Below are 24,449 nucleotides of genomic sequence, written 5' to 3'. Positions count from 1 at the left end.
GGGGGGGGGAGGGGTGTCATCACCCAGGGGGGTGCCCATGCTGGGGAGGGGGGTGTCAGTACCCAGGGGGGGTGCCCATGCTGGGGGGGGGGGAGGGGTGTCAGCACCCAGGGAGGTGCCATGGCTGGGGACGGGGGGGGTCAGCACCCATGGAGGTGCCCATGTTGGGGGGGGGGGGTCAGCACCCAGGGGGTCCCACCCCACAGGGGTTGCCCCCCCTGCTGGGCGCCTCCCCACCCTTGCCTGCCCCCGGCAGCGAGACGGTGCTGTGCAGCGCCCGGGCCTCAGTGCTGCTCTACGATGACACCCACAAGCAGTGGGTGGCAGCTGGGGGGGGGTCCCCAGACCCTCAGCTGCGTCCAGCTCTACCACCACCCTGGCACCAACGCCTTCCGCCTGGTGGGACGCAAGATGCAGCCCGACCAGCAGGTGAGGGTGCTGGGGGGCACCCATGGGTGCCGGGGGTGGGTGGGGGGGTGGGGGTGGGGGAAGGGGCGGTCTTGGTGTGGGGGGCTATGGGGTGACACTGGGCATGGGGCACCCATGGGTGCCGGGGGGCAAGGGGCAGCCTTGGGGGTGAGGGGCTATGGGGTGATGCTGGGTATGGGGCACCCATGGGTGCAGGGCGCTATGGGGTGACGCTGGGTATGGGGCACCCATGGGTGCAGGGGGCTATGGGGTGACGCTGGCTATGGGGCACCCATGGGTGCAGGGCGCTATGGGGTGACGCTGGGTATGGGGCGACGCTGGGTATGGGGCACCCTTGGGTGCAGGGCGCTATGGGGTGACGCTCGGTATGGGGCACCCATGGGTGCAGGGGGCTATGGGGTGACGCTGGGTATGGGGCACCCGTGGGTGCAGGGGGCTATGGGGTGACGCTGGCTATGGGGCACCCGTGGGTGCAGGGGGGCTATGGGGTGACGCTGGGTATGGGGCACCCGTGGGGTGCAGGGGGGCTATGGGGGTGACGCTGGGTATGGGGCACCCGTGGGGTGCAGGGGGCTATGGGGTGACGCTGGGTGTGGGGCACCCGTGGGTGCAGGGGGGCTATGGGGTGACGCTGGGTATGGGGCACCCGTGGGGTGCAGGGCGCTATGGGGTGGACGCTGGGTATGGGGCACCCTTGGGTGCAGGGGGGCTATGGGGTGACGCTGGGTATGGGGCACCCATGGGTGCAGGGGGCTATGGGGTGACGCTGGGTATGGGGCACCCATGGGTGCAGGGGGCTATGGGGGTGACGCTGGTATGGGGGCACCCATGGGTGCAGGGGGGCTATGGGGTGACGCTGGGTATGGGGCACCCATGGGTGCAGGGGGCTATGGGGTGACGCTGGGTATGGGGCACCCATGGGTGCAGGGGGCTATGGGGTGACGCTGGCTATGGGGCACCCATGGGTGCAGGGGGCTATGGGGTGACGCTGGGTATGGGGCACCCTTGGGTGCAGGGGGCTATGGGGTGACGCTGGGTATGGGGCACCCATGGGTGCAGGGGGCTATGGGGCACCCGTGGGTGCAGGGGGCTATGGGGTGACGCTGGGTATGGGGGCACCCATGGGTGCAGGGGGCTATGGGGTGACGCTGGGTATGGGGCACCCATGGGTGCAGGGGGGCTATGGGGGCACCCGTGGGTGCAGGGGGGCTATGGGGTGACGCTGGGTATGGGCACCCGTGGGTGCAGGGGGCTATGGGGTGACGCTGGGTATGGGGCACCCGTGGGTGCAGGGGGCTATGGGGTGACGCTGGGTATGGGGCACCCATGGGTGCAGGGCGCTATGGGGTGACGCTGGGTATGGGGCACCCATGGGTGCAGGGGGCTATGGGGTGACGCTGGGTATGGGGCACCCTTGGGTGCAGGGGGCTATGGGGTGACGCTGGGTATGGGGCACCCATGGGTGCAGGGGGCTATGGGGCACCCATGGGTGCAGGGGGGCTATGGGGTGACGCTGGGTGTGGGGCACCCATGGGTGCAGGGTGCTATGGGGTGACGCTGGCTATGGGGCACCCATGGGTGCAGGGCGCTATGGGGTGACGCTGGGTATGGGGCACCCATGGGTGCAGGGCGCTATGGGGTGACGCTGGCTATGGGGCACCCATGGGTGCAGGGCGCTATGGGGTGACGCTGGCTATGGGGCACCCATGGGTGCAGGGGGCTATGGGGTGACGCTGGCTATGGGGCACCCATGGGTGCAGGGGGCTATGGGGTGACGCTGGGTATGGGGCACCCATGGGTGCAGGGGGCTATGGGGTGACGCTGGGGTATGGGGCACCCATGGGTGCAGGGGGGGCTATGGGGTGACCGCTGGGTATGGGGCACCCTTGGGTGCAGGGGGCTATGGGGTGACGCTGGGTATGGGGCACCCATGGGTGCAGGGCGCTCTGGGGTGACGCTGGGGTGTGGGCACCCATGGGTGCAGGGGCACTATGGGGTGACGCTGGGTATGGGCACCCATGGGTGCAGGGGGGCTATGGGGTGACGCTGGCTATGGGGCACCCATGGGTGCAGGGGGCTATGGGGTGACGCTGGGTATGGGGCACCCATGGGTGCAGGGGGCTATGGGGTGACGCTGGGTATGGGGCACCCATGGGTGCAGGGCGCTATGGGGTGACGCTGGGTATGGGGCACCCTTGGGTGCAGGGGGCTATGGGGTGACGCTGGGTATGGGGCACCCATGGGTGCAGGGCGCTATGGGGTGACGCTGGGTATGGGGCACCCATGGGTGCAGGGGGCTATGGGGTGACGCTGGCTATGGGGCACCCATGGGTGCAGGGGGCTATGGGGCACCCATGGGTGCAGGGGGCTATGGGGTGACGCTGGCTATGGGGCACCCATGGGTGCAGGGGGCTATGGGGCACCCATGGGTGCAGGGGGGCTATGGGGTGACGCTGGCTATGGGGCACCCTTGGGTGCAGGGGGCTATGGGGCGCCCATGGGTGTGTGAGGGGCTGTGGGGCAACGCAAAGCATGGGGGGGGGGCTCAGTGGGACCACCCTGGCTATGGGGGGGGCTCTGTGGGGCACCCCGGGGTGTGGAGGTCTCTATGGGGTATCTATGGGTGTCGGGGGGCTCTATAGGGCCCCCCCCCCCCGTGTATGGGGGGGCTCTGTGGGCCCCCTCCGGCTGCTGGCCCCACTCCTCCCCCACGGGTGCCCACAGGTGGTGCTGAACTGCCCACTGGGGAGGGGGCTGCGCTACAGCCAGGCCACCCCCCAGTTTCACCAGTGGCGGGAGGCCCGGCGGGTCTGGGGGCTCAGCTTCGGCGCCCCCCGTGAGGCCGCCCTCTTCGCTGCCGCTGTCCTGCGGGCGCTGCGGGCGCTGGAGGAGGGTGAGGAGGGTTTGGGGTTTTTTTTTTTTTGGGGGGGGGGGGGGCATTGGGGGTACTGGAGGGGGCTTGACCCCGTGACCTTTTGTGTGTGTCCCCCACCCAGGCACCCCCCTGTCCTGGCCAGACCCTGATGGTTCAGCCTCAGAGGAGCCCGAGCAGCAGGAGAGGTGGGGACCAACCAAATTGGGGGGGGGGGGGGGGGGGGCACCATGATGATGGGGGGGGGGGGCTGGGGGTGGTCCCCCGTGTTGGGGAACCCCCCCCCTTACACCACCACTCACCCCCAGGCATGCGCTGGAGGACCCCGAGCGCCGTGTGGCACCTGCAGGTGGGTGACGGGGGGGGGGTCCCAGGCTGACCCCCCCCCCAACACTGCAGATGCCTTCCTCCCCCCTTCCCCCCCCCACCCCCCCCAAAGACCCTCACCCCTCTAAACCCTGTCGTCCCCCCCCCCCCAGGCACCCAGGCTATGCCCACTGGAGGCCCTCCACCCCCCCCCGGCCCCCCCCCCACCCCCGGGGCCCCCCCCCCACCCCCTGGCCCCCCCCCAGCCACGGGGGTCCCACCGGCCCCCCCCTTACCACCAGCAGCAGCAGGGGGTGCTGCCGGGGGGGGGTCCCGGGGGGGTCTCCGGTTTTGCAGCTGCCATCGCGGGAGCTAAACTCAGGAAAGTCGGCAAGGTGAGGGGCATCATTTTTTTGGGGGGGGGTGGGGGGGATAAAATGGGGAGGGGGGGGGGGGGAGGGGACTCTGCATCACCCCCTTTCTCCTGGCAGGATGAGGCGCCGGGTGGGGGAGCTCCCCCTGCGCCCCCCAAGGGCGACGGTGCCCGGGGAGGGGGCGGGGGGGGGGCTGATGGAGGAGATGAGCGCCATGCTGGCCCGACGGTAAGAAATGGGGGGGGGGGGGTGTATGATTGGGGGAGAGCACCCCACTCTGCCCCCCCACCCCCCCCACCCCACCCCCACCCCCAAAGGTGGGGCACCCCTGTACCCACACTGCCCCTCCCCCCCCCAGGAGGAAAGCCACCCTGCATGGGGACAAGCCAGTGCCAAAGAAGGACGATGACATCACCAGCGTGAGTGGCCCCCCCCCCCAAATACCAATTGTAGCCCACCCCCACACTGGGGGGGGCGCTCTGTCTGTGCCCCCCCCCCTCACCCCACCACGAGGATAGGCAATCCCCTTGTCCTCAGGTGCTGCCCAACCCCCCCCGCCACAATCCAACCCCCCTCCCCGTCTACCACCCCCCCCCCCGCGTCCAACCCCACGCCCCCCAGACCCCTCTCTCTGCCCCCCCCCCCCCCGCAGGACGAGGTGGAGCCGGGCACTAGGACCCCGGGGCAGCCCGTGGGTGAGTGCGGGGGGAACTACAACTCCCAGCGTGCCCCGCGGCCCGCCCCCGTGGCGGGGCATGCTGGGAAATGTAGACCTGCAGCTGGGGGAGCATTGAGGGGCACCCCTAGGGGAGGGGGAGGGGGGGGGGGGGGGGGGGCTGGGCCCCCCACCCCCTCACTATTCTCCCCCTGCAGAGCCTGTGCGGAGACCCTGGGAGAAAGCCAGCTCCACACTGCCCAGGTGGGGGGGGGGGGGGGGGACCTGGGGGGGGGCCACTTGGCGGGGGGGGGGCACCCCAGGGGCTGAGGGGTGTTGTGGGGGGGGGGCACCCTGGAGGCTAGAGGAGGGTTTTTGGGGGGTGGGCACCCAGGGGCTAGACGGGAGGTCCTGGGGGGGGGGGGGGGGGCATGGAAGGAGTATTGGGATGCTGGGAGGGGTGTCTGGTACCCCCGGAGGATTTGGGGGTCAGTTGCTGGGACTGGGGGGGGGGAGGTTGGGTCCCCAAGATGGGGGGGGGGGGCACCCAGTCTGGTCTTGGGGGTCCCCCCAACTTACTTATCCCCTTCCCCAGGATGAAGTCAGCCATCCCGGCTGCCCCCGCCGACCCCCCCAGCCCTGCCGACGAGCCTGACCTGGAGCGAATGAAACAGGTACCGGGGTGGGGGAGTGTGTTTGGGGGGTGGGGGAGTGTGTTTGGGGGGTGGGGGAGTCTGGGGGGTGGGGGAGTCTGGGGGGGGGCCCCCTCAAATCCCCTCACCCTGTGACTCCCCCAGGAGCTGCTGGAGGAGGTGCGGAGAGAGCTGCAGAAGATGAAGGAGGAGATCATTGAAGGTGGGGGGGGAGGGGCTCAAGGGATATTGGGGCGGGGGGGGGGGGGAGGGGGGCAGGGTGGGGGCTACTTGCCCATCTCCCCCCAGTAACACTGTAACCCCCCCCCCCCCCCCAGCATTTGTGGTGGAGCTGCGGAAGCGGAGCGCGCCCTAGCCACCCCCCACCCCGAAGATGGGGGGAGGCCCCCCCTCCTTCCTCCCCACCACCTCACACACATCCCTCCCCTCATTTCACCCCCCCCCCCACTGCCCTGGGGAGGGGGGGAGGGGCTCTAGGCTGGACCTCCCCCCCAGGCTGTGCCTTACCGGCTGGGGGGGCCCAGACAGCCCCCCTCCCACTGTGCCCCCCCTCACCACCGGTTTGAGGACCCCTTTTTTTTATAGTGGGAGGGGGGCAAAAGAGGGGTGCCCCCCCTTTCCCCACCCCTGGGGTCATTTTTTATGCCACTTTTGGGTTTTTCACCTTTTTTTGCAATTTTTTTTTTTTTTTTGGGGGGGGGAGGGGTGTATCATGCCCCCATCCCCTGCCCCCAATAAATACAGTTGTTTTGTACGTGACACCTGTGTCCATGTCACCCGTGGGACACCCCCGTACCCCGCCCCCCATCAATGACAGGGACAGTAAGGGCTTGGCTTTGCTTTAATGGCACCTGCCTCCCCCCTTAGCCACGCCCCCATCCGCTCCCCACCAATCGCAGCCCCCTCGCCTGGCCCTGCCCTCCAGTGGCCCCACCCCTTCCATCCCCCACCCCCCACCCTCAGCCCTGCCCCTTCCATGCCACGCCCTTAGCCCCACCCTTGTGATGCTTCACTCTTAGCCCTGCCCCCTCCAGCCCCCCCTTAGTCCTGCCCCCTCCATGCCCCACCCACCATCCTTGAACCCATCCTTTGCCGCGATCCACCCTTAGCCCCGTCCCTTTCATGCCCCACCCACTCCAGCCCCACCCACCACCCTTAGCCCCACCCTGTGACATTTCACCCTTAGCCCCGTCCCTTTCATGCCACACCCACTCCAGCCCCACCCACCACCCTTAGCCCCGCCCTGTGACATTTCACCCTTAGCCCCGTCCCTTTCATGCCACACCCACTCCAGCCCCACCCACCACCCTTAGCCCCGCCATGTGACATTTCACCCTTAGCCCCGTCCCTTTCATGCCACACCCACTCCAGCCCCACCCACCACCCTTAGCCCCACCCTGTGACATTTCACCCTTAGCCCCCTCCCTTTCATGCCACACCCACTCCAGCCCCACCCACCACCCTTAGCCCCACCCTGTGACATTTCACCCTTAGCCCCCTCCCTTTCATGCCCCACCCACTCCAGCCCCACCCACCACCCTTAGCCCCGCCCTGTGACATTTCACCCTTAGCCCCGTCCCTTTCATGCCACACCCACTCCAGCCCCACCCACCACCCTTAGCCCCTCCCTGTGACATTTCACCCTTAGCCCCGTCCCTTTCATGCCCCACCCACTCCAGCCCCACCCACCACCCTTAGCCCTACCCTGTGACATTTTACCCTTAGCCCCCTCCCTTTTGTGCCCCACCCACCACCCTTAGCCCCACCCACTCCAGCCCCACCCACCACCCTTAGCCCCACCCTGTGACACTGTACCCTTAGCCCCGTCCCTTTTGTGCCCCACCCACCACCCTTAGCCCCACCCACCACCCTTAGCCCCACCCTGTGACATTTTACCCTTAGTCCTGTCCCTTTTGTGCCCCACCCACCACCCTTAGCCCCACCCACTCCAGCCCCACCCACCACCCTTAGCCCCACCCTGTGACATTTTACCCTTAGTCCTTTCCCTTCTGTGCCCCACCCACTCCAGCCCCACCCACCACCCTTAGCCCCACCCTGTGACATTTTACCCTTAGCCCTGTCCCTTTTGTGCCCCACCCACCACCCTTAGCCCCACCCACTCCAGCCCCACCCACCACCCTTAGCCCCACCCTGTGACATTTTACCCTTAGCCCTGTCCCTTTTGTGCCCCACCCACCACCCTTAGCCCCACCCACCACCCTTAGCCCCACCCTGTGACATTTTACCCTTAGCCCCGTCCCTTTCATGCCCCACCCACCACCATTAGCCCCACCCCTTTCATGCCCCACCCACCACCCTTAGCCCCACCCTGTGACATTTCACCCTTAGCCCCACCCACCACCCTTAGCCCCACCCTGTGACATATCACCCTTGGCTCCACCCCTTCCATGCTCCACCGCCACCCTTGGCCCTGGCCCTTCCATGCCCCCACCCACCACCCTTAGCCCCACCCAGCCCAGACCCACTCATCACCCTTGGCCCCGCCCCTCAAGCTCCACCCTCTGTAACACTCCACCCTTATCCCCACCCCTCAAGCCCCACCCACCACCCTGAGCCCCACCCACTGTAACACTCCACCCTTATCCCCACCCCTCCATTAGCTACCCACCCCCCTTAGCTCTACCCATCCTGCCCCCACTCCCTTTAGCCCCACCCCCTCCCTTAGCCCCACCCAGTCCAGCCCCCCTTAGCCCCACCCCTCCAGCCCCATCCTTAGCCCTACCCATCCTGCCCCCCTTAGTAGCCCCACCCCTATGCCACTGCACCCAAAGCCCCCCCACAAGACCCCCTCCTTTAGCCCCCAACACCCCTTCACTCCCTCGACAAGCCCCTCCCTTAAAGGAAACCGCCGGTGGGAAGAACAAGGAAGGGGGCGCTTTAATAGCCAGGGTCGGTGGAGGCGTGGTTAGTGCCGACAGGGGCGTGGCTAGACGCGGCGGGGGCGTGGCTAGCGCCCGCAGGTGCACAGCTACATTCGTCGTGGGCGTGGTTAGCGCCGGCGGGGGCGTGGTTAGCGTCGACGGGGGCGTGGTTAGCGCCGGCGGGGGCGTGGTTAGCGCCGGCGTGGTTAAGGCCGGCATGGGCGTGGTTAAGGTTCGCGGGGGCGTGGCCGAGCCCGCCGGGGCCAGGCGGCAGGCGTGCCGCCATGGCCTCCAGCTCGGCCCGCAGCCCCTCCAGCCCCTCGCGCAGCTCCCGCAGCGCCGCCGCCTGCTCCCCTTCCCGGCGGCGCGTCTGCCCCGCCTGCCGCGCGTACTCCAGGTACAAGCAGAGCCCCCCAACGCCGAACACGATCGCTTCCCCCAGCAGCTCCGCCCCCAGCTCCGCCGCCGCCTCCTCGTTCAGCGGTTTCACGGCGGCGCCGCGGAAGCCCATCAGCCGCATCTTGGCGCGCATCTCCACCCAGTGATACACTGCGGGGGGGGGGGGGGGCACTGGCTAAGGACCCCCGGAGTCCTTCCCCCGTGTGACACCCCCCCCCTTCCCCCAGTCACCCCCTCCTCCCCCAGTGACCCCCTCCCCCCCTCCGCCCCCACTCACGCTGGGCGGGGGGCAGGCAGATGTAGGTGCGGAAGAAGGGACTGGCGCGGGCCCCGGCTTTGATGCGCGCCGCCAGGGGGCGGCTCAGCTGGCGCGCGCCCAGGGTCAGCAGCTTGGCCAGCGGGAACGCGCCCGCCACCATCGTCCGCCCGCGCGCGCCGCCCTGACGTCAGCGCCGCGCGACGCCGGCCGGCGAGGGAGGGGGGAGGGAGGGAGGGGGGGGCGGGCCGCCCCGAAGCTCCGCCCGCTGCCCTTCGCGGGGCCGCGGAGACACCCGCCTGGTGCCCCCAGCCGACCCGCGGCCACGCCCTCTGAGCCCAGGGCACGCCCCCTGAGCCCAGACCTGCAGCCGTGCCCCCCTTTCCCCCGAACAGAAGCCACGCCCCTGAGTCCAGGCCACGCCCCCTTTACCCAGTCCAGGCACCACGCGCCTTTAGACAACGCCCCGAAGCCCCGGCCCCTTACCCGGACATGAAACCACGCCCCCTTCCCACACAAACCCACGCCCCTTCACGCCCCAAACCCACGCCCCCTTTTCCCCGAACGGAGGCCTCGCTCCCTTTCCCACGCACTAAGCCACGCCCCTTTCCCCGACTTTAAGCCGCGCCCCCTTTCCTGCCTGAAGTCACGCCTCCTTCCCGATCCGAAGCCGCGCCCCTTTCCCTCACACGCAGCCACGCGTGGGGGGGGTTTCGGGCTGTTTCTGCGTGACTCGTGGGTGACAGTGGGGCACCCGTGGGTGGTGTCGGACTCCCCTGGGTGACACTGGAACGCTTGTGGGTGACACTGAAGCACTGAACCCCCCGTGGGTGATGTCGGAGCCCCCATGGGCAATGCTGGACCCCCCGGGGTGACACTGGCGTGCTCGTGGGTGATACTGGACCACCTGTGGGAGGCAGCGGAGCACCCATGGGTGATGTTGCCCCCCCTGGGTGGCAACGGACCCCCCCTGGGTAACACCATGGCACCCGTGGGTGACACTGGGGCACCCGTGGGTGATGCCAGTCCCCCATGAGTAACACTGGATGCCCACTGGGTGACACTGGGGCACCCGTGTGAGACAGCGGGGTAGCCGTGGGCGATGGTGGAGCACCCAGGTGACACTGGACCACTCATGGGTGACACTGGGGCACCCGTGGGTAATGCTGGACCCCCTTGGGTGGCACCGGACCACCCGTGGGTGACACCACACACACCCCCAAGTGACCCTGGACCCCTGGCACGCGTGGGGCTTCCTGGGGGCTCTCCCACCCCAGACGTGGGCCAGGCTCCACGGGTCACGTTGCTCCGCGTGTGCCCCCACCCCCCCCCGGGTGCCCCCCCCCGGTGCCCCCCCGTGTCCCCGCCCCCCCGTAGGCGGGGACACCGGAGCCGGTGCCCGTGTACCGAGGGCGGTGGAGTCTCGCACTGAGCCGGTACCAGGGGTCCTGAGACAGGAGGTGGGGGTCCGGGGGGGGGGGGCGGTGTAAAGCTCACGGGACAAGGAGGTGGGGGTGGACACGCGTGGGGGGACTCAGGACACAGCGAGGGGGGCCGGGACAGCGAGGGGGGGACAAGGGACCCTGGGGGAGGGAGTCGGGACACCGGGGGTGGGGCACCAGCATCACGGTGGGGTGTCGGGGTGAAGTGGAGCGGACGTGGGGGAAGGGGGGGACACGCGTGGGGGGACTCAGGACAGAGCGGGGGGGGGGCGCCGGGACACCGAGGGGGGGTGCAAGGGACACTGAGGGGGGTGCAAGGGACACTGAGGGGGGTGCAAGGGACACTGAGGGGGGGACAAGGGACACCGGGGGGGGCAAGGGACACTGAGGGTGGAGCAAGGGACACGGGGGCAGTGGGGTGATGCGTGGGGGGGGACTCAAGGGATCACGAAGGGGGCCGGGACACCGAGGGTGGGGACAAGGGACACGGCGGGGGGGGGGGACAAGGGACACTGGGGGGGGGGCACGGGGCACAGAGGGGGGCATGGGGGACGGGACACGGGAGGGGCACGGGACATTGGGACAGGGGAAGCAACACGGGAGGGTGGGACAAGGGACACTGAGTGGTGGCACCTGTATCACGCGGGGGAGGGCCGGGGGGGGGGCTGCTACCGGTCCCGTGTCCCCTCCACTGGAGGGACCCACCGGCAGCTCCCTGGTAACGACCACGTCAAAGCGGGGAGGGGGGGGGGGGGCAGGGCTGGTGATGGGGAGGGGGATGATACCGGTAACCCCTCCCCCCCGTGCCCCTCCCCCCCAGTACATCCCTCCCCCCACTCCAGGAGCCACTGTCACGACATGGGGCACTGGGCTATGCCCCCCCCCTCGCTCAGCCAGGTCCTGCATGGGGCAGAGGTGAGACACCCCCCCCCTCCCCCCCATTACCCCAGGGACCCCCCCAGACACTGGGACACACACACACGGCCCCTCCCCTTGCCTCATCGGGACCCCCAAGCCACCGGGACCCCCGCCAGGTGCCACCTCAGGGACCCCTCTACCCACCCAGGACCATGGTGGCCCCGCGGTGGTGGCCCCATGATGGTGGCCCCAGTCATGCTGTCCCCATGGTGGTGGCCCCATCATGGTGGCCCCATCATGGTGGCCCCAGTCATGCTGTCCCCATGGTGGTGGCCCCATCATGGTGGCCCCAGTCATGCTGTCCCCCTCATGGTGGCCCCATGGTGGTGGCCCCATCATGGTGGCCCCAGTCATGCTGTCCCCCTCATGGTGGCCCCATGGTGGTGGCCCCATCATGGTGGCCCCAGTCATGCTGTCCCCCTCATGGTGGCCCCATGGTGGTGACCCCATCATGGTGGCCCCAGTCATGCTGTCCCCCTCATGGTGGCCCCATGGTGGTGGCCCCATCATGGTGGCCCCAGTCATGCTGTCCCCCTCATGGTGGCCCCATGGTGGTGGCCCCATCATGGTGGCCCCAGTCATGCTGTCCCCCTCATGGTGGCCCCATGGTGGTGGCCCCATCATGGTGGCCCCAGTCATGCTGTCCCCCTCATGGTGGCCCCATGGTGGTGGCCCCATCATGGTGGCCCCAGTCATGCTGTCCCCCTCATGGTGGCCCCATGGCGATAACCCTCTTGTTTGCCCCATCCTTGTGCCCCCGTGGTGGTGACCCCACAGCGGTCGCCCCAGTGTGGCCACCCCAGTGGTGACACCCCCCTAGTGTCCCCCCTCGGTGTGCCCCCCATGTCCCCCCCAGGAGGAGCGCTCAGCTCAGGCAACGCTGGCCGCTTGGCACCAGTACCGGCACGCCTGCGAACTCCGCCTGCACCTCGACCCCCCAGCACCCGGTGAGTGCGCTGGAGGTGGGGACACCAGGGGGACACTGGGAGGACACTGGGGGATGCCCTGACCCCCCCACACCCCACCAGGACCTGTTTGCAACCGCAGCTTCGACATGTACGCCTGCTGGGGGGATGCGGTCCCCAACACCACCGTCACTGTCCCCTGCCCCTGGTACCTGCCCTGGCACCACCGAGGTAAGGGCGGGGGAGTGTGTGTCATCCCCCTCCCCCCATGGGTGGCCGTGGGGTGACAGGAGGGGGTGCTCAGTGCAGGGTGGGGTGGTGGCTCGGCGCTGCGGACCCGACGGGCGCTGGGTGCTGGATGAGACTGGGAGACCTTGGCGGGATCATTCGCAGTGCCAGGATCCGGCACAGGAGCAACCGCTGCAGGTAGGGGTCTGGGGGCTGAGCTGGAGTGTGGGGTGCTGGGCGTGGGATGCTGTGCCGTGGGGTGCTGGGTGCTGGGGCGTGGGGTGCTGGGCTGGGGTGTGGGGTGCTGTGCCATGCCATGGGGTGCTGGGGTGTGAGGTGCTGGGGTGTGGGGTGCTGGGGCGTGGGGTGCTGTGCCATGCCATGGGGTGCTGGGGTGTGAGGTGCTGGGGCGTGGGGTGCTGGGGCGTGGGGTGCTGTGCTGTGCCATGGGGTGCTGTGTTGGGCCATGGGGTGCTGTGCCATGGGGTGCTGGGTGCTGGGGCGTGGGGTGCTGGGGTGTGGGGTGCTGTGGCATAGGGTGCTGGGCCAGGGCGTGGGGTGCTGTGCTGTGCCATGGGGTGCTGTGTTGGGGCATGGGGTGCTGTGCCGTGGGGTGCTGGGTGCTGGGGCATGGGGTGCTGGGGCACGGGATGCTGTGGCATGGGGTGCTGAGCTGGGGTGTGGGGTGCTGTGCCATGCCATGGGGTGCTGGGGTGTGAGGTGCTGTGCTGTGCCATGGGGTGCTGTGTTGGGGCATGGGGTGCTGTGCCGTGGGGTGCTGGGTGCTGGGGCGTGGGGTGCTGGGGTTTGGGGTGCTGGGGTGTGGGGTGCTGTGTTGGGGCACGGGGTGCTGTGCCATGGGGTGCTGGGGTTTGGGGTGCTGTGCCGTGGGGTGCTGGGGTGTGGGGTGCTGTGCCGTGGGGTGCTGGGGTGTGGGGTGCTGGGGTGTGGGGTGCTGTGTTGGGGCACGGGGTGCTGTGCCGTGGGGTGCTGGGGTTTGGGGTGCTGTGCCGTGGGGTGCTGGGGTGTGGGGTGCTGGGGCGTGGGGTGCTGTGTTGAGGCGTGGGGTGCTGTGCCGTGGGGTGCTGTGCCGTGCGCAGGGTGCTGTGCTGGGAGCTGCACCACGCTGTGATGTGTCACACCGCCCTGCCGTGCTGTGCGCCCTGCTTCTCTGCTGCGTGGCGGGCTGGGCTGTGCCGTGCCCTGTCCATGCCCTGTGCCGTGCTGTGCCATGCTGTGCCGTGCCGTGCTGTGCCGTGCTGTGCACCATGCTGTGCCCAGCGCTGTGCCCTGTCCATGCCCTGTGCCATGCTGTGCCGTGCTGGGCTGTGCCATGCCCTGTGCCGTGCCGTGCCGTGCTGTGCTGTGCTGTGCACCACGCTGTGCCCAGCGCTGTGCCCTGTCCATGCCCTGTGCCATGCTGTGCCATGCTGGGCTGTGCCATGCCCTGTGCCGTGCCGTGCCGTGCTGTGCCGTGCTGTGCACCATGCTGTGCCCAGCGCTGTGCCCTGTCCATGCCCTGTGCCATGCTGTGCCGTGCTGGGCTGTGCCATGCCCTGTGCCGTGCCGTGCCGTGCTGTGCTGTGCTGTGCACCACGCTGTGCCCAGCGCTGTGCCCTGTCCATGCCCTGTGCCGTGCCACGCTGTGTCATGCACTGTGCCATGCTGTGCCGTGCCCGTGCCGTGCCCTGTACCGCACTGTGCCATGCTGTGCCGTGCCCGTGCCGTGCCCTGTACCGCACTGTGCCGTGCTGTGCCCCGTGCCGTGCCCTGTACCGCACTGTGCCATGCTGTGCCCCGTGCCGTGCCCTGTACCGCACTGTGCCATGCTGTGCCGTGCCCGTGCCATGCCCTGTACCACACTGTGCCATGCTGTGCCCCGTGCCATGCCCTGTACCGCACTGTGCCATGCTGTGCCGTGCCCGTGCCATGCCCTGTACCACACTGTGCCGTGCTGTGCCCCGTGCCATGCCCTGTACCACACTGTGCCATGCTGTGCCCCGTGCCGTGCCCTGTACCGCCCAGTGCCGTGCTGTGCCCCGTGCCGTGCCCTGTACCACGCTGTGCCATGCTGTGCCGTGCCCGTGCCATGCCCTGTACCACACTGTGCCGTGCTGTGCCCTGTGCCGTGCCCTGTACCACACTGTGCCGCGCTGTGCCGTGCCCGTGCCATGTCCTGTACCACACTGTGCCGTGCCGTGCCCTGTGCCATGCCCTGTACCACACTGTGCCGTGCTGTGCCGTGCCCGTGCCATGCCCTGTACCACACTGTGCCATGCTGTGCCCTGTGCCATGTCCTGTACCACACTGTGCCGTGCTGTGCCCTGTGCCGTGCCCTGTACCACACTGTGCCGTGCTGTGCCCCGTGCCATGCCCTGTACCACACTGTGCCGTGCTGTGCCCTGTGCCATGCCCTGTACCACACTGTGCCATGCTGTGCCGTGCCCGTGCCATGCCCTGTACCACACTGTGCCATGTTGTGCCCTGTGCCATGCCCTGTACCACACTGTGCCATGCTGTGCCGTGCCCGTGCCATGCCCTGTACCACACTGTGCCATGCTGTGCCGTGCCCGTGCCCTGTACCACACTGTGCCGTGCTGTGCCCTGTGCCATGCCCTGTATCACACTGTGCCGTGCTGTGCCGTGCCCGTGCCATGCCCTGTACCGCACTGTGCCATGCTGTGCCGTGCCCGTGCCATGCCCTGTACCACACTGTGCCATGCTGTGCCCCGTGCCATGCCCTGTACCGCACTGTGCCATGCTGTGCCATGCTGTGCCATGCCTGTGCCGTGCCCTGTACCACACTGTGCCGTGCTGTGCCGTGCCCGTGCCATGCCCTGTACCACACTGTGCCATGCTGTGCCATGCTGTGCCATGCCTGTGCCATGCCCTGTACCGCACTGTGCCGTGCTGTGCCATGCCCGTGCCATGCCCTGTACCACACTGTGCCGTGCTGTGCCCTGTGCCATGCCCTGTACCGCACTGTGCCGTGCTGTGCCGTGCCCGTGCCATGCCCTGTACCGCACTGTGCCGTGCTGTGCCATGCCCGTGCCATGCCCTGTACCACACTGTGCCATGCTGTGCCATGCTGTGCCATGCCTGTGCCGTGCCCCGTACCGCACCGTGCTGTGCCGTGCCATGCCGTGCCCCATGCCATGCTGTGCCGTGCAGTGCCATACCATGTCGCACCGTGCCATGCCGTGCCATGCCCCGTATCGTGCCGTGCCGTGCCCCGCTACCCCCTGCCACACCCTGTGCCACCTCCCGGCGTGGTGCCACCTCCCCGTGTCGCCGTGTCCCCCTCCCCGCAGCGCCAGGCCTGGCTGCTGGAGCAGTTCCGGCTCCTCTACACCGTGGGCTACTCCCTGTCCCTCGTGGCCCTCCTGCTGGCGCTGCTGCTGCTCCTCGCCTTCAGGTACCGTGGCGGGGGCACCCATGGGTGCTGGGAGGGCACCCACGGGCGCTGCTGCCCACTGCCTTGGTCCCCACAGGCGCCTGCATTGCACCCGCAACTTCATCCATGCCAACCTCTTCCTCTCCTTCGTGCTGCGGGCAGGCGCCATCCTGACGCGGGACGCGCTGCTGCGCCGCCGCCTGCGCCCCGGCCCCGCGCACCCGCTGCAGCTGCTGGGCCAGGAGGTGGGCACCCATGGGTGGGGGGGGGGGCACCCACATGGGGGACACCCATGGAGCGGACAGCTATGGTGGGGGCACCCATGGGTGGGGACAGCCATGGTGGGGGCACCCAAAGGGTGGGGACACTCATGGGTGGGGGTTGGTGGGCTGTGCTGGGATGGGAGACCCAAGGGTGGGAGCTGGTCAGACATGACACTGGTGCCACCACAATCCTGGTGCCACCACGATCCTGGTCCACTATGACACTTGTCCCACCGTGACCCTGGTAGCAGCATGGTCCTGGTCAAATGTGATATTGGTGCCACCACGGTCCTGGTTCCCACCATGACATTGGTGCCACCACGATGCTGGTGCCACCACGATGCTGGTGCCACCACCATAACACTGGTGCCACCACCATAACACTGGTGCCACCATGACATTGGTGCCACCACGCTGCTGGTGCCACCACGATGCTGGTGCCACCACCATAACACTGGTGCCACCATGATCCTGGTGCCACCACAATGCTGGTGCCACCATGATCCTGGTCCACTATGACACTTGTCCCACCGTGACCCTGGTAGCAGCATGATCCTGGTCAAATGTGATATTGGTGCCACCACGGTCCTGGTTCCCACCATGACATTGGTGCCACCACGATGCTGGTGCCACCACGATGCTGGTGCCACCACCATAACACTGGTGCCACCATGACATTGGTGCCACCACAATGTTGGTGCCACCACCATAACACTGGTGCCACCATGACATTGGTGCCACCACAATGTTGGTGCCACCATGATCCTGGTCCAACATGATATTGTTCCCACCACAACACTGGTGCCACCATGATCCTGGTGCCACCACAATGCTGGTGCCACCATGATCCTGGTGCCACTATGACACTTGTCCCACCGTGACCCTGGTAGCAGCATGATCCTGGTCAAATGTGATATTGGTGCCACCACGGTCCTGGTTCCCCCCATGACATTGGTGCCACCACGATGCTGGTGCCACCACCATAACACTGGTGCCACCATGACATTGGTGCCACCACAATGTTGGTGCCACCACCATAACACTGGTGCCACCATGACATTGGTGCCACCACAATGTTGGTGCCACCATGATCCTGGTCCAACATGATATTGTTCCCACCACAACACTGCTGCCACCATGACATTGGTGCCACCACAACGCTGGTGCCACCATGATCCTGGTGCCACCACAATGCTGGTGCCACCATCATAACACTGGTGCCACCATGACATTGGTGCCACCACAGTGTTGGTGCCACCATGATCCTGGTCCAACATGATATTGTTCCCACCACAACGCTGGTGCCACCATGATCCTGGTGCCACCACAATGCTGGTGCCACCATGATCCTGGTGCCACCACAATGCTGGTGCCACCATGATCCTGGTGCCACCACAATGCTGGTGCCACCATGATCCTGGTGCCCCTCTGAGGCTGTTCCCCCCCCCCCCCCCCGCTGCTGGCCCGCTGGTGCTGGGGTTGTCCCCAGGGCAGGCGGTGGCCAGCTGCCGGCTGGCCCAGGTGGTCACCCAGTACTGCGTGGGGGCCAACTACGGGTGGCTGCTGGCCGAGGGGCTCTTCCTCCACAAGCTCCTGGTGCTGGTGGCCTTCAGTGGCCGGCGCTGCCTACCTGCCTTCCTCCTCCTCGGCTGGGGTGAGCCCCGCTCTGTGTCCCCACATGTCCCCTTGGTGTCTCCCTGTCCCCTCCCCAACCTTGTCCCTGTCCCACCAGGAGCCCCCGTGCTCTTCGTGGTACCATGGGTGGTAGCGAGGTACCTCTATGAGAACGAGGGGTGAGGCTGCCGCTCCTGCCCCCCATTGTCCCCACTTCGTTACCCCCAGGGGACACCCTCTCCCCTTGGGGATGTCCCCAAGGTTGAGGTCACCCCCCCATGTGTGTCACTCCCCCCCCCCATGGCAGGTGCTGGGAGAGGAACGAGAAGGTGGCAGTGTGGTGGATCATCCGCTGTCCCATCCTGGTGGCAGTGGCGGTGGGTGACATGGCGTGGGGGAGGGGTGGCTGTCACCAAGGGGGTGTCCCCACTGCAGGGGGTGTCCTCACCACAGGGGGTGTCACCGCTGGTGTGTCGTCCCTCCCCAGGTGAACTTCATGGTATTTGTCCGCATCGTCCGTATCTTGGTGGCCAAAGTCCGGGCGCATCAGGTGTCCCAGGGGGACACCAGGGTCAGGTGGGGACATGGGGTGGGGGTGTGTGTGGGGACACATGTGTACGCTGGGGTGTGTGGGGCGGGGGCAGGGGAGATGTCACATCCTGGTCCCCGTGGAGTCTCCATGCTGTCCCTGCAATGTCCTCGTGCCCACCATAGCCCCAGGTGTGTCCCCAAGCATGTCCCCACCTTTGCAGTGTCCCCAGACGTGTCCCCAGGTGTGTCCCTGGGGGTGGCCCTGTCCCGGGGGGCTCCCCATGCTGGGGCTGTACCCATCCTGGGGGTCCCCCCATCCCGGAGGTGTCTCTCGAGGTGTCCCCGTCCCTGGGGGTGTCCCCATCCTGGGGTTCTCCCTGTCCCAAGGGGGTCCCCATCCCGCGGGTGCCCCCCCCCCCCCTCCCCCCAGGCTGGCCCGCTCGACGCTGACGCTGATCCCGCTGCTGGGGGTGCACGAGGTGGCCTTCGCCCTGTTGGGGGAGGGGCAGGGGGGGGGCACCCTGCGCCTGGTGCGGCTCTGCCTGCAGCTGCTGCTGTCCTCCTCCCAGGTGTGGGGGCAGGGGGGGCCATGGGGGGCGGGAGGGTGCTGTGGGAGAGGCCACGGGGGTCGGGGGATGTCGGTGGGGGGCTCCGGGGCAGGGCATGGGGGGGGGGCGGGGGTGTGCAGAGGGGGTCGAAGGGATGCTGGGGGAATGCGGGGGAGGTGGGGGGGGGGCATGGGGGGGGGGGAGTAAGGGGTTGCCATGGGGGGCGGGGGGGGGGGGGTCGGAGGTTGCCATGGCGATCTGTGGGATACGGGGGAGGGTGGGGGTGGGGGGGGGCGAGGGTGTGCCGTGAGGGTCGGGAGGGTGCTGGGGGGGTGGGAGGTGTGTGTCAGTGAGGCACCATGGGGTCGGGGGGGGGGGGGGGGGCAGGGGTTGTGCCATGGGGGTTGGGGGGTGGGGGGGTGGGGGGTGGGCTGCAGTGTGGGGGGGTGCAATGGGGGGGTGCGATGGGATGGGTGCTACTGCGGGGGGGGTGCAATGGGGGGGGGCAAAAATAGTGGGGTGCACTGGGGGGGCCTCCATGGGGGCTGCAGGGGGAAACTGCAGGGTGGGCTGCGGGAGGGGGAGGGGCGCATCTACGTGACCATGTGCACCCACATGTCTGGGTGCCCCCCGCCCCTCCCCCCCCCCCCCTCCCCAGGGCCTCGTTGTCAGCGTCCTTTACTGCTTTGTCAACAAGGAGGTGCGTCAGGGCAGTGTCGCGGGGGGTGGGGTGGGGTGGGGGGGGGGGCGGGGCATGTCGTGACATGTCGTGTGCCACCAGGTGCAGGCAGAAGTGCGGCGCGGGTGGCAGCGGTGCCGCCTGGGTGCCCCCGGCTCCCCCCGCGCCCCTCCCCGGGGCACCCGCCGTTATGTGGCTGTGGGGGGGCAGCACCCAGCCCCCCACCCCCCCAGGGGACCCCCGATGGCCGAGACTTGCTGCTGAGGGGGGGGGTGGGGGGTGGCACCTTTGGGAGCTGGGGGGGGGTCCCTTGGGGTGCTGGAAGGGGGGGATGTCACTTTCACCTTTGGGTGCTGGGGGGGAGGCGGGGGGGGTTGGAGGGTGACCCTTGACACCTTGGGGTGCTGAGGGGATTCGGGGGGGATCCCTGACACTTTGGGGTGCTGTGGGAGTTTGGGGGGGGGGGGGTGGGGTGTCCCTGACACCTTGGGGTGCTGGGGTGGTTTGGGGCGGGGTCCCTGACACCTTGGGGTGCTGGGGGGGTTTGGGGTGGGGTCCCTGACACCTTGGGGTGCTGGGGGGGGGTTTGGGGCGGGGTCCCTGACACCTTGGGGTGCTGGGGGGGTTTGGGGTGGGGTCCCTGACACCCTGGGGTGCTGGGGGGGGTTGGGGTTGGGGTCCCTGACACCCTGGGGTGCTGGGGGGGGTTTGGGGCGGGGTCCCTGACACCCTGGGGTGCTGGGGGGGTTTGGGGAGGGGTCCCCTGACACCTTGGGGTGCTGGGGGGGTTTGGGGCGGGGTCCCTGACACCCTGGGGTGCTGGGGGGTTTGGGGCGGGGTCCCTGACACCCTGGGGTGCTGGGGGGGGTTTGGGGCGGGGTCCCTGACACCTTGGGGTGCTGGGGGGGTTTGGGGCGGGGTCCCTGACACCTTGGGGTGCTGGGGGGGTTGGTGGGGGGGGGGTTCCAGACACCTTGGCGTGCTGGGGGTGTGTGTGCTGGGGGTGTCCGAGTTGGGGGGGGGGGGGTGTCCCAGGTGTCCCCAGCTTTGTACCCTAAAGAAACAGCGAGACCCATGAGTGACTCCTGTGAAATCACTTTGGGGGGGGGGGCGGGGGGGGCAGCTCACACTGGCGGTGGGTGGCACTGGGTGCCGCTGGGCTAACTGGTAACGGGGGGGGGGGGTGGGGGGGTGGGTGCCGTGTCAGCGGGTTCCCAGCCGTGCGGGGGCGGGGTGGGTGGGTGGGTGGGTGTCACGAGGGGCGACAGCCCCCCCCCCCCCGCCCGCTCCCTCCCGCGGGGACACCCCCCGGCGCCGCACTGCACACGCGCGGGCGGCGCGGCGGCGAACCACGGCTCCCACGGTGCTTTGCGCGACGCAGCGGCGGCTGCGCGTCCGCCCCGCGGAGAACCACAACTCCCGGCGTGCCTTGCCCTGCGCCTGCGCGGCTCCCGCCGGAAGGGCGCACGCGCGGGGCACCCCGGAAGCACCGCGGAGAGGCGGAGCGGCCGCGCCCGGCACCTGCCCGGTGAGCGGGGGAGGGGCGGCGGCACCGGGCGGGGCCCGGGCCGTGGAGAGGGAGGCGGGGGGGGGGGGAGCCGGGGCGGGCGTGGGGGCGGCCGGGGTGTCGGTGAGCGGAGCCCCGGGGCCGGTGGTCGGTCCCGGCCGCTGGGCTGGGCCTTGGCTGGCCGCCGTGTTATAGGGCAGCGGGTGTTTTCCCGCTCGTGACACGCCGCGGGGGAGCGGTGGGGGGGTGGGGGGGGTGGGGTTGTGCCCGCCGACCCACCCGTGACACATCGCGGGGAAAGGTGTGTGGGGGGGAGGGGGCCGCGCGCGCCGCCGCCTTGGCGCTGCGGGACGGGGCCGCTGGTGCCGCCGCGCCGAGGGCACGGCCCCGCCTGGCGCGTGGGGACGCGCGTGGCCCCGCGCCGCGCGTGGGATGGGGGTGGCGGGCGTGTCCCCGTGTCGCACCCGGGGCGGGGGCACGCCCGGTCTCGCATCACACACGAGGGACATCGCCCCACCCCCACCCCGCGTTCCCACGGAGGGGTGGGGGGGGTGGGCAGGACCGTCCCGTGGACACGCGCGACCGTGTCCGCGCCCCTCCCGTCCCCGCGGCCCGGGGGGGTGGGCGGGGTCGCACGACCCCGCCCCCTCCCGCTGGCCACGCCCCTTTCTGACCACGCCCCCGGCCCGCCGCTCTGCCGCCGTCCATATATGGGCATGGCCCGAACGCCGCTCTCTGATTGGCCGGCGCTGTCGCGCGCAGGGCCTGTCAACAAGCGGCGGCCGCTGCCGGTTCTTAAAAGGGGCGGGTGGGTCCGATTCGTGGGATTCAGCCCCCCCTCCCCCCAGCGCCGTTGCCGCTTTAAGAACCGGTAACCGGGCGTGGCTTCGGGGATCGGGGGCGTGGCTTCCAATGTGGGCGTGGCATCCCGGGGACGGGGCGGGGTCTGTGCAAGGATGGGGAGCCGGGAGGCACCGCCCCAGTACTCTGCCCAGACTGGGAAGGGCCCGGTGATGGTCCTGTTAAGCCCCCCAGCCCCACACCGGCCCCACACCGGCACTGCCAGCCCCACTGTGTCCCCAGAAGCTCCATACTGGCCCCATACTGGTCCCATACTGGCACTGCCAGCCCCATAGTGGTCCCATACTGGCTCCGTACTGGCCCCATAACTGGCTTTGCCAGCCCCATAGCATCCTCAGAAGCCCCACACTGTCCCCATACCAGCCCCACACTGTCCCTGCCATGCCCATTGACACCCCTTTCTTTCCCGACAGGCTTGGGCAGGGGCGCCGGCAGCCCACGGCGTTGGCATCGTCGGCACCGTTGGCATCATCGGCGTCGTTGGCACAGTTGGCAGTGCGATGCTGCCCTGATGGAGCCCAACGCCTTCCCTCAGCTGCAGCTCTGGTGCCCGCGGCCCTTCGGCACCTACTCCCAGAACAAACCATGCCCCGGCCCCAGCTCCACCAAAAAACCCTTTTCCTGCCGCACCCCCGAAGAGCCTGCTGGAGCGCGGGCCCCCTCGGAAAACACGCCGCCGGCTCCTGCCGATGCTGCCCCAGTTCCCCCAGCGTCGGCCGAGGAAGGTCGGGTGCTGCTGGACACGTGGTACGTCATCAAACCAGGAAACACCAAGGAGAAGGTGGCTTTCTTTGTGGCACATCAGTGTGGTGGTGGCACCGGCGGCACTGGTGGCGCCGGCGGCCGTGCCAGCACCATGAAGGTCAAGGGCAACTGGGGCAGCGATAGCTCCAAAGCCAAGCGGCGCCGGCGCTGCCACGACCCCACAAAGGGCAAACCCAGCCCAGCCTGGGCTGCCAGTGGCAGGGACCCAACTCGCCCGCTTCCTGGCGAACCAGCCACCACCGGTGGCACCAGTGAAGCTGCTGATTTGCTGTCGGTGGCGGAGATGGTGGCGTTGGTGGAGCAGCGGACGGCGCTGGCGTTGCAGAGCTTTCCCCGACCTTGCGGCGCTCCTACCACTCCCGTTGTCTTTGTGGAGACAGCTGGCAGTGAAACCAAAACGCCAAGTGGCTCTGATTGCAGCCGGGTAGCTGAAGCCGTTGCCCACTTTGAGTCACGGCAACGGGAGCATGGTGGCGCCCGCCCCAATGGCTTGTGCCGCCCGGGTGCCGAATGCGCCACGGCGGCCTCAGCAGCAGCGGCGGCGGCTCCCGGCGAGGTGCGCATCGCTTTCCGCATCTCCAGCGGCCGCGAGCCCCGTGCCAGTGCTGGTGCTGCCGCCGAGGCGGGCGCTGTTGGGCGTCCTAATTGCGTCTTCATGAGCTGCGGGACAGCAAGTGGTGGCAACGCTGGCGGTCGCGCCAAGGACAAGATCACCTGTGATCTCTACCAGCTGATCAGCCCTTCCCGCGACACGCTGCCCAACAATGTGGAGTTCCTCCTGGCCGCTGCCAGCCCCAGGGGGGACAGCGACGGTCCCGACATGGCCATGGGGTGTGGCGAGGGCTCAGCCACCATCACCAAAGCGGAGCCGGGTGAAGGAACCGGCGAAGGGCCGTTGGCGTCGGCGCGGGATTGCACCTCTGGCTTCCACGTGGACGTGGTGGTGACGGGGGTGGTGGATCAGTGCGTCTTCTTTGGCAAGGACAGCGCCAAGAAGATGAAGGAGGAGACGGTGCGACTGCCGGCAGCGGCGCAGGAGGACCCACCGCCAGGCCAGCTCTTCCTCTTGCCTGTCCCCGAGGAACCGCCGGCGCCAGATGACGCCGAAACTGGCGAGGAGCTGCCGACCGTCCCCGACCCTTCGCTTTGCCGCTTGTATCGTCACGTCTCCCATGATTTTTTGGAGATCCGCTTCAAGATCCAGCGCCTCCTGGAACCTCGGCAGTACATGCTCCTCCTGCCAGAGCACGTCATGGTGAAGATCTTCAGCTACTTGCCCACCCAAGCGCTGGCCGCCCTCAAATGCTCCTGCCATTACTTCAAATCCATCATCGAAACCTTCGGGGTGCAAGCCACCGATTCCCGGTGGAATCGCGACCCCCTTTATCGCGATGACCCCTGCAAGCAGTGCAAGAAGCATTACGAGAAGGGGGACGTGTCCCTCTGCCGGTGGCACCCCAAGCCCTACCACCACGACCTGCCTTACGGCCGTTCCTACTGGATGTGTTGCCGGAGACCTGATAAGGAAGCGCCTGGTTGTAGGGTGGGTTTGCACGATAATAATTGGGTGCACCCGGCCCCCCGGCGTGATGACGGCAGGTGAAGGGACAAAGGCCGGCAGGGACGGTGGTGGTGGGTTTTTTTGGGGGGGGTTGTGGGGGTTGCGGGGGGGGGTTGGGGAGGGCAGAGGAGGAGGAGGTGGAAAAGAAAGAAAGGAAAAGAAAAAAAGAATCGTCGAGCGCTGGAATGTGATGGGGAAGGTGGGAATGGGGGGGGTGGGGGTGGTGGGGGGGGCGTGTGTCTCATCTGATGGCACTGGGGAGGGTGGTGGGCACGTGGAAGGTGACGCCAGCCCTGTGGAGGTTGGTGGCCTCTTCTGGGGTTGTGTCCTGTCTGTGGTGACATCCCCATGGAGGGTGATGTCCCCGTGGAAGGTGCTGGCCCCATGGAGGTGACTTGAGCCCTCTG

The 24,449-nt window shown here is 68.6% G+C and overlaps 4 protein-coding genes across 9 annotated transcripts; 3 read left to right on the top strand and 1 right to left on the bottom strand.

Annotated features, from left to right (window-relative positions):
- The first annotated feature begins 145 nt into the window (after window positions 1-145).
- Window positions 146-6,048, top strand: LOC121080328 (vasodilator stimulated phosphoprotein). The gene is given in 15 exon segments (XM_040578248.1): window positions 146-329; window positions 331-429; window positions 3,154-3,322; window positions 3,426-3,489; window positions 3,610-3,650; window positions 3,781-3,944; window positions 3,946-4,002; window positions 4,099-4,158; window positions 4,160-4,209; window positions 4,340-4,400; window positions 4,634-4,676; window positions 4,855-4,900; window positions 5,232-5,310; window positions 5,434-5,491; window positions 5,607-6,048. Coding segments are annotated over 15 exon segments (1,209 nt in total). The 5' UTR covers window positions 146-149; the 3' UTR covers window positions 5,645-6,048.
- Window positions 6,049-8,164: 2,116 nt separating this feature from the next.
- Window positions 8,165-9,048, bottom strand: OPA3 (outer mitochondrial membrane lipid metabolism regulator OPA3). The gene is made up of 2 exons (XM_040578220.1): window positions 8,848-9,048; window positions 8,165-8,720 (listed from the first exon to the last, which is right to left on the bottom strand). Exons 1-2 carry the CDS (start codon window positions 8,987-8,989, stop codon window positions 8,188-8,190), a joined length of 675 nt encoding a protein of 224 aa, XP_040434154.1. The 5' UTR covers window positions 8,990-9,048; the 3' UTR covers window positions 8,165-8,187.
- Window positions 9,049-10,171: 1,123 nt separating this feature from the next.
- GIPR (gastric inhibitory polypeptide receptor) lies at window positions 10,172-19,641 on the top strand. Of its 6 annotated transcripts, none has more exons than XM_040578249.1 (14): window positions 10,172-10,286; window positions 11,089-11,183; window positions 12,043-12,133; window positions 12,215-12,322; window positions 12,396-12,517; window positions 15,631-15,734; window positions 15,811-15,958; window positions 17,471-17,630; window positions 17,709-17,769; window positions 17,898-17,967; window positions 18,078-18,166; window positions 18,552-18,690; window positions 19,328-19,369; window positions 19,451-19,641. In XM_040578249.1, exons 2-14 carry the CDS (start codon window positions 11,127-11,129, stop codon window positions 19,610-19,612), a joined length of 1,353 nt encoding a protein of 450 aa, XP_040434183.1. In that variant the 5' UTR covers window positions 10,172-10,286; window positions 11,089-11,126; the 3' UTR covers window positions 19,613-19,641. The 6 variants fall into 6 exon arrangements, with proteins under 6 accessions (XP_040434183.1, XP_040434185.1, XP_040434187.1 ...); XM_040578251.1 differs by having other exon boundaries at window positions 10,216-10,262; XM_040578253.1 differs by having other exon boundaries at window positions 10,227-10,262; window positions 11,111-11,183.
- Window positions 19,642-20,656: 1,015 nt separating this feature from the next.
- On the top strand, window positions 20,657-24,128 carry FBXO46 (F-box protein 46). The gene is made up of 2 exons (XM_040578245.1): window positions 20,657-20,876; window positions 22,130-24,128. Exon 2 carries the CDS (start codon window positions 22,228-22,230, stop codon window positions 24,082-24,084), a length of 1,857 nt encoding a protein of 618 aa, XP_040434179.1. The 5' UTR covers window positions 20,657-20,876; window positions 22,130-22,227; the 3' UTR covers window positions 24,085-24,128.
- The last annotated feature ends 321 nt before the right edge of the window (window positions 24,129-24,449 follow it).

Source organism: Falco naumanni, chromosome 25, assembly GCF_017639655.2.
Source record: "Falco naumanni isolate bFalNau1 chromosome 25, bFalNau1.pat, whole genome shotgun sequence".
NCBI lineage: Eukaryota > Metazoa > Chordata > Aves > Falconiformes > Falconidae > Falco > Falco naumanni.
The sequence above is the reverse complement of the archived record's forward strand: the minus strand, read 5'-3'. Positions and strand labels throughout refer to the sequence as shown.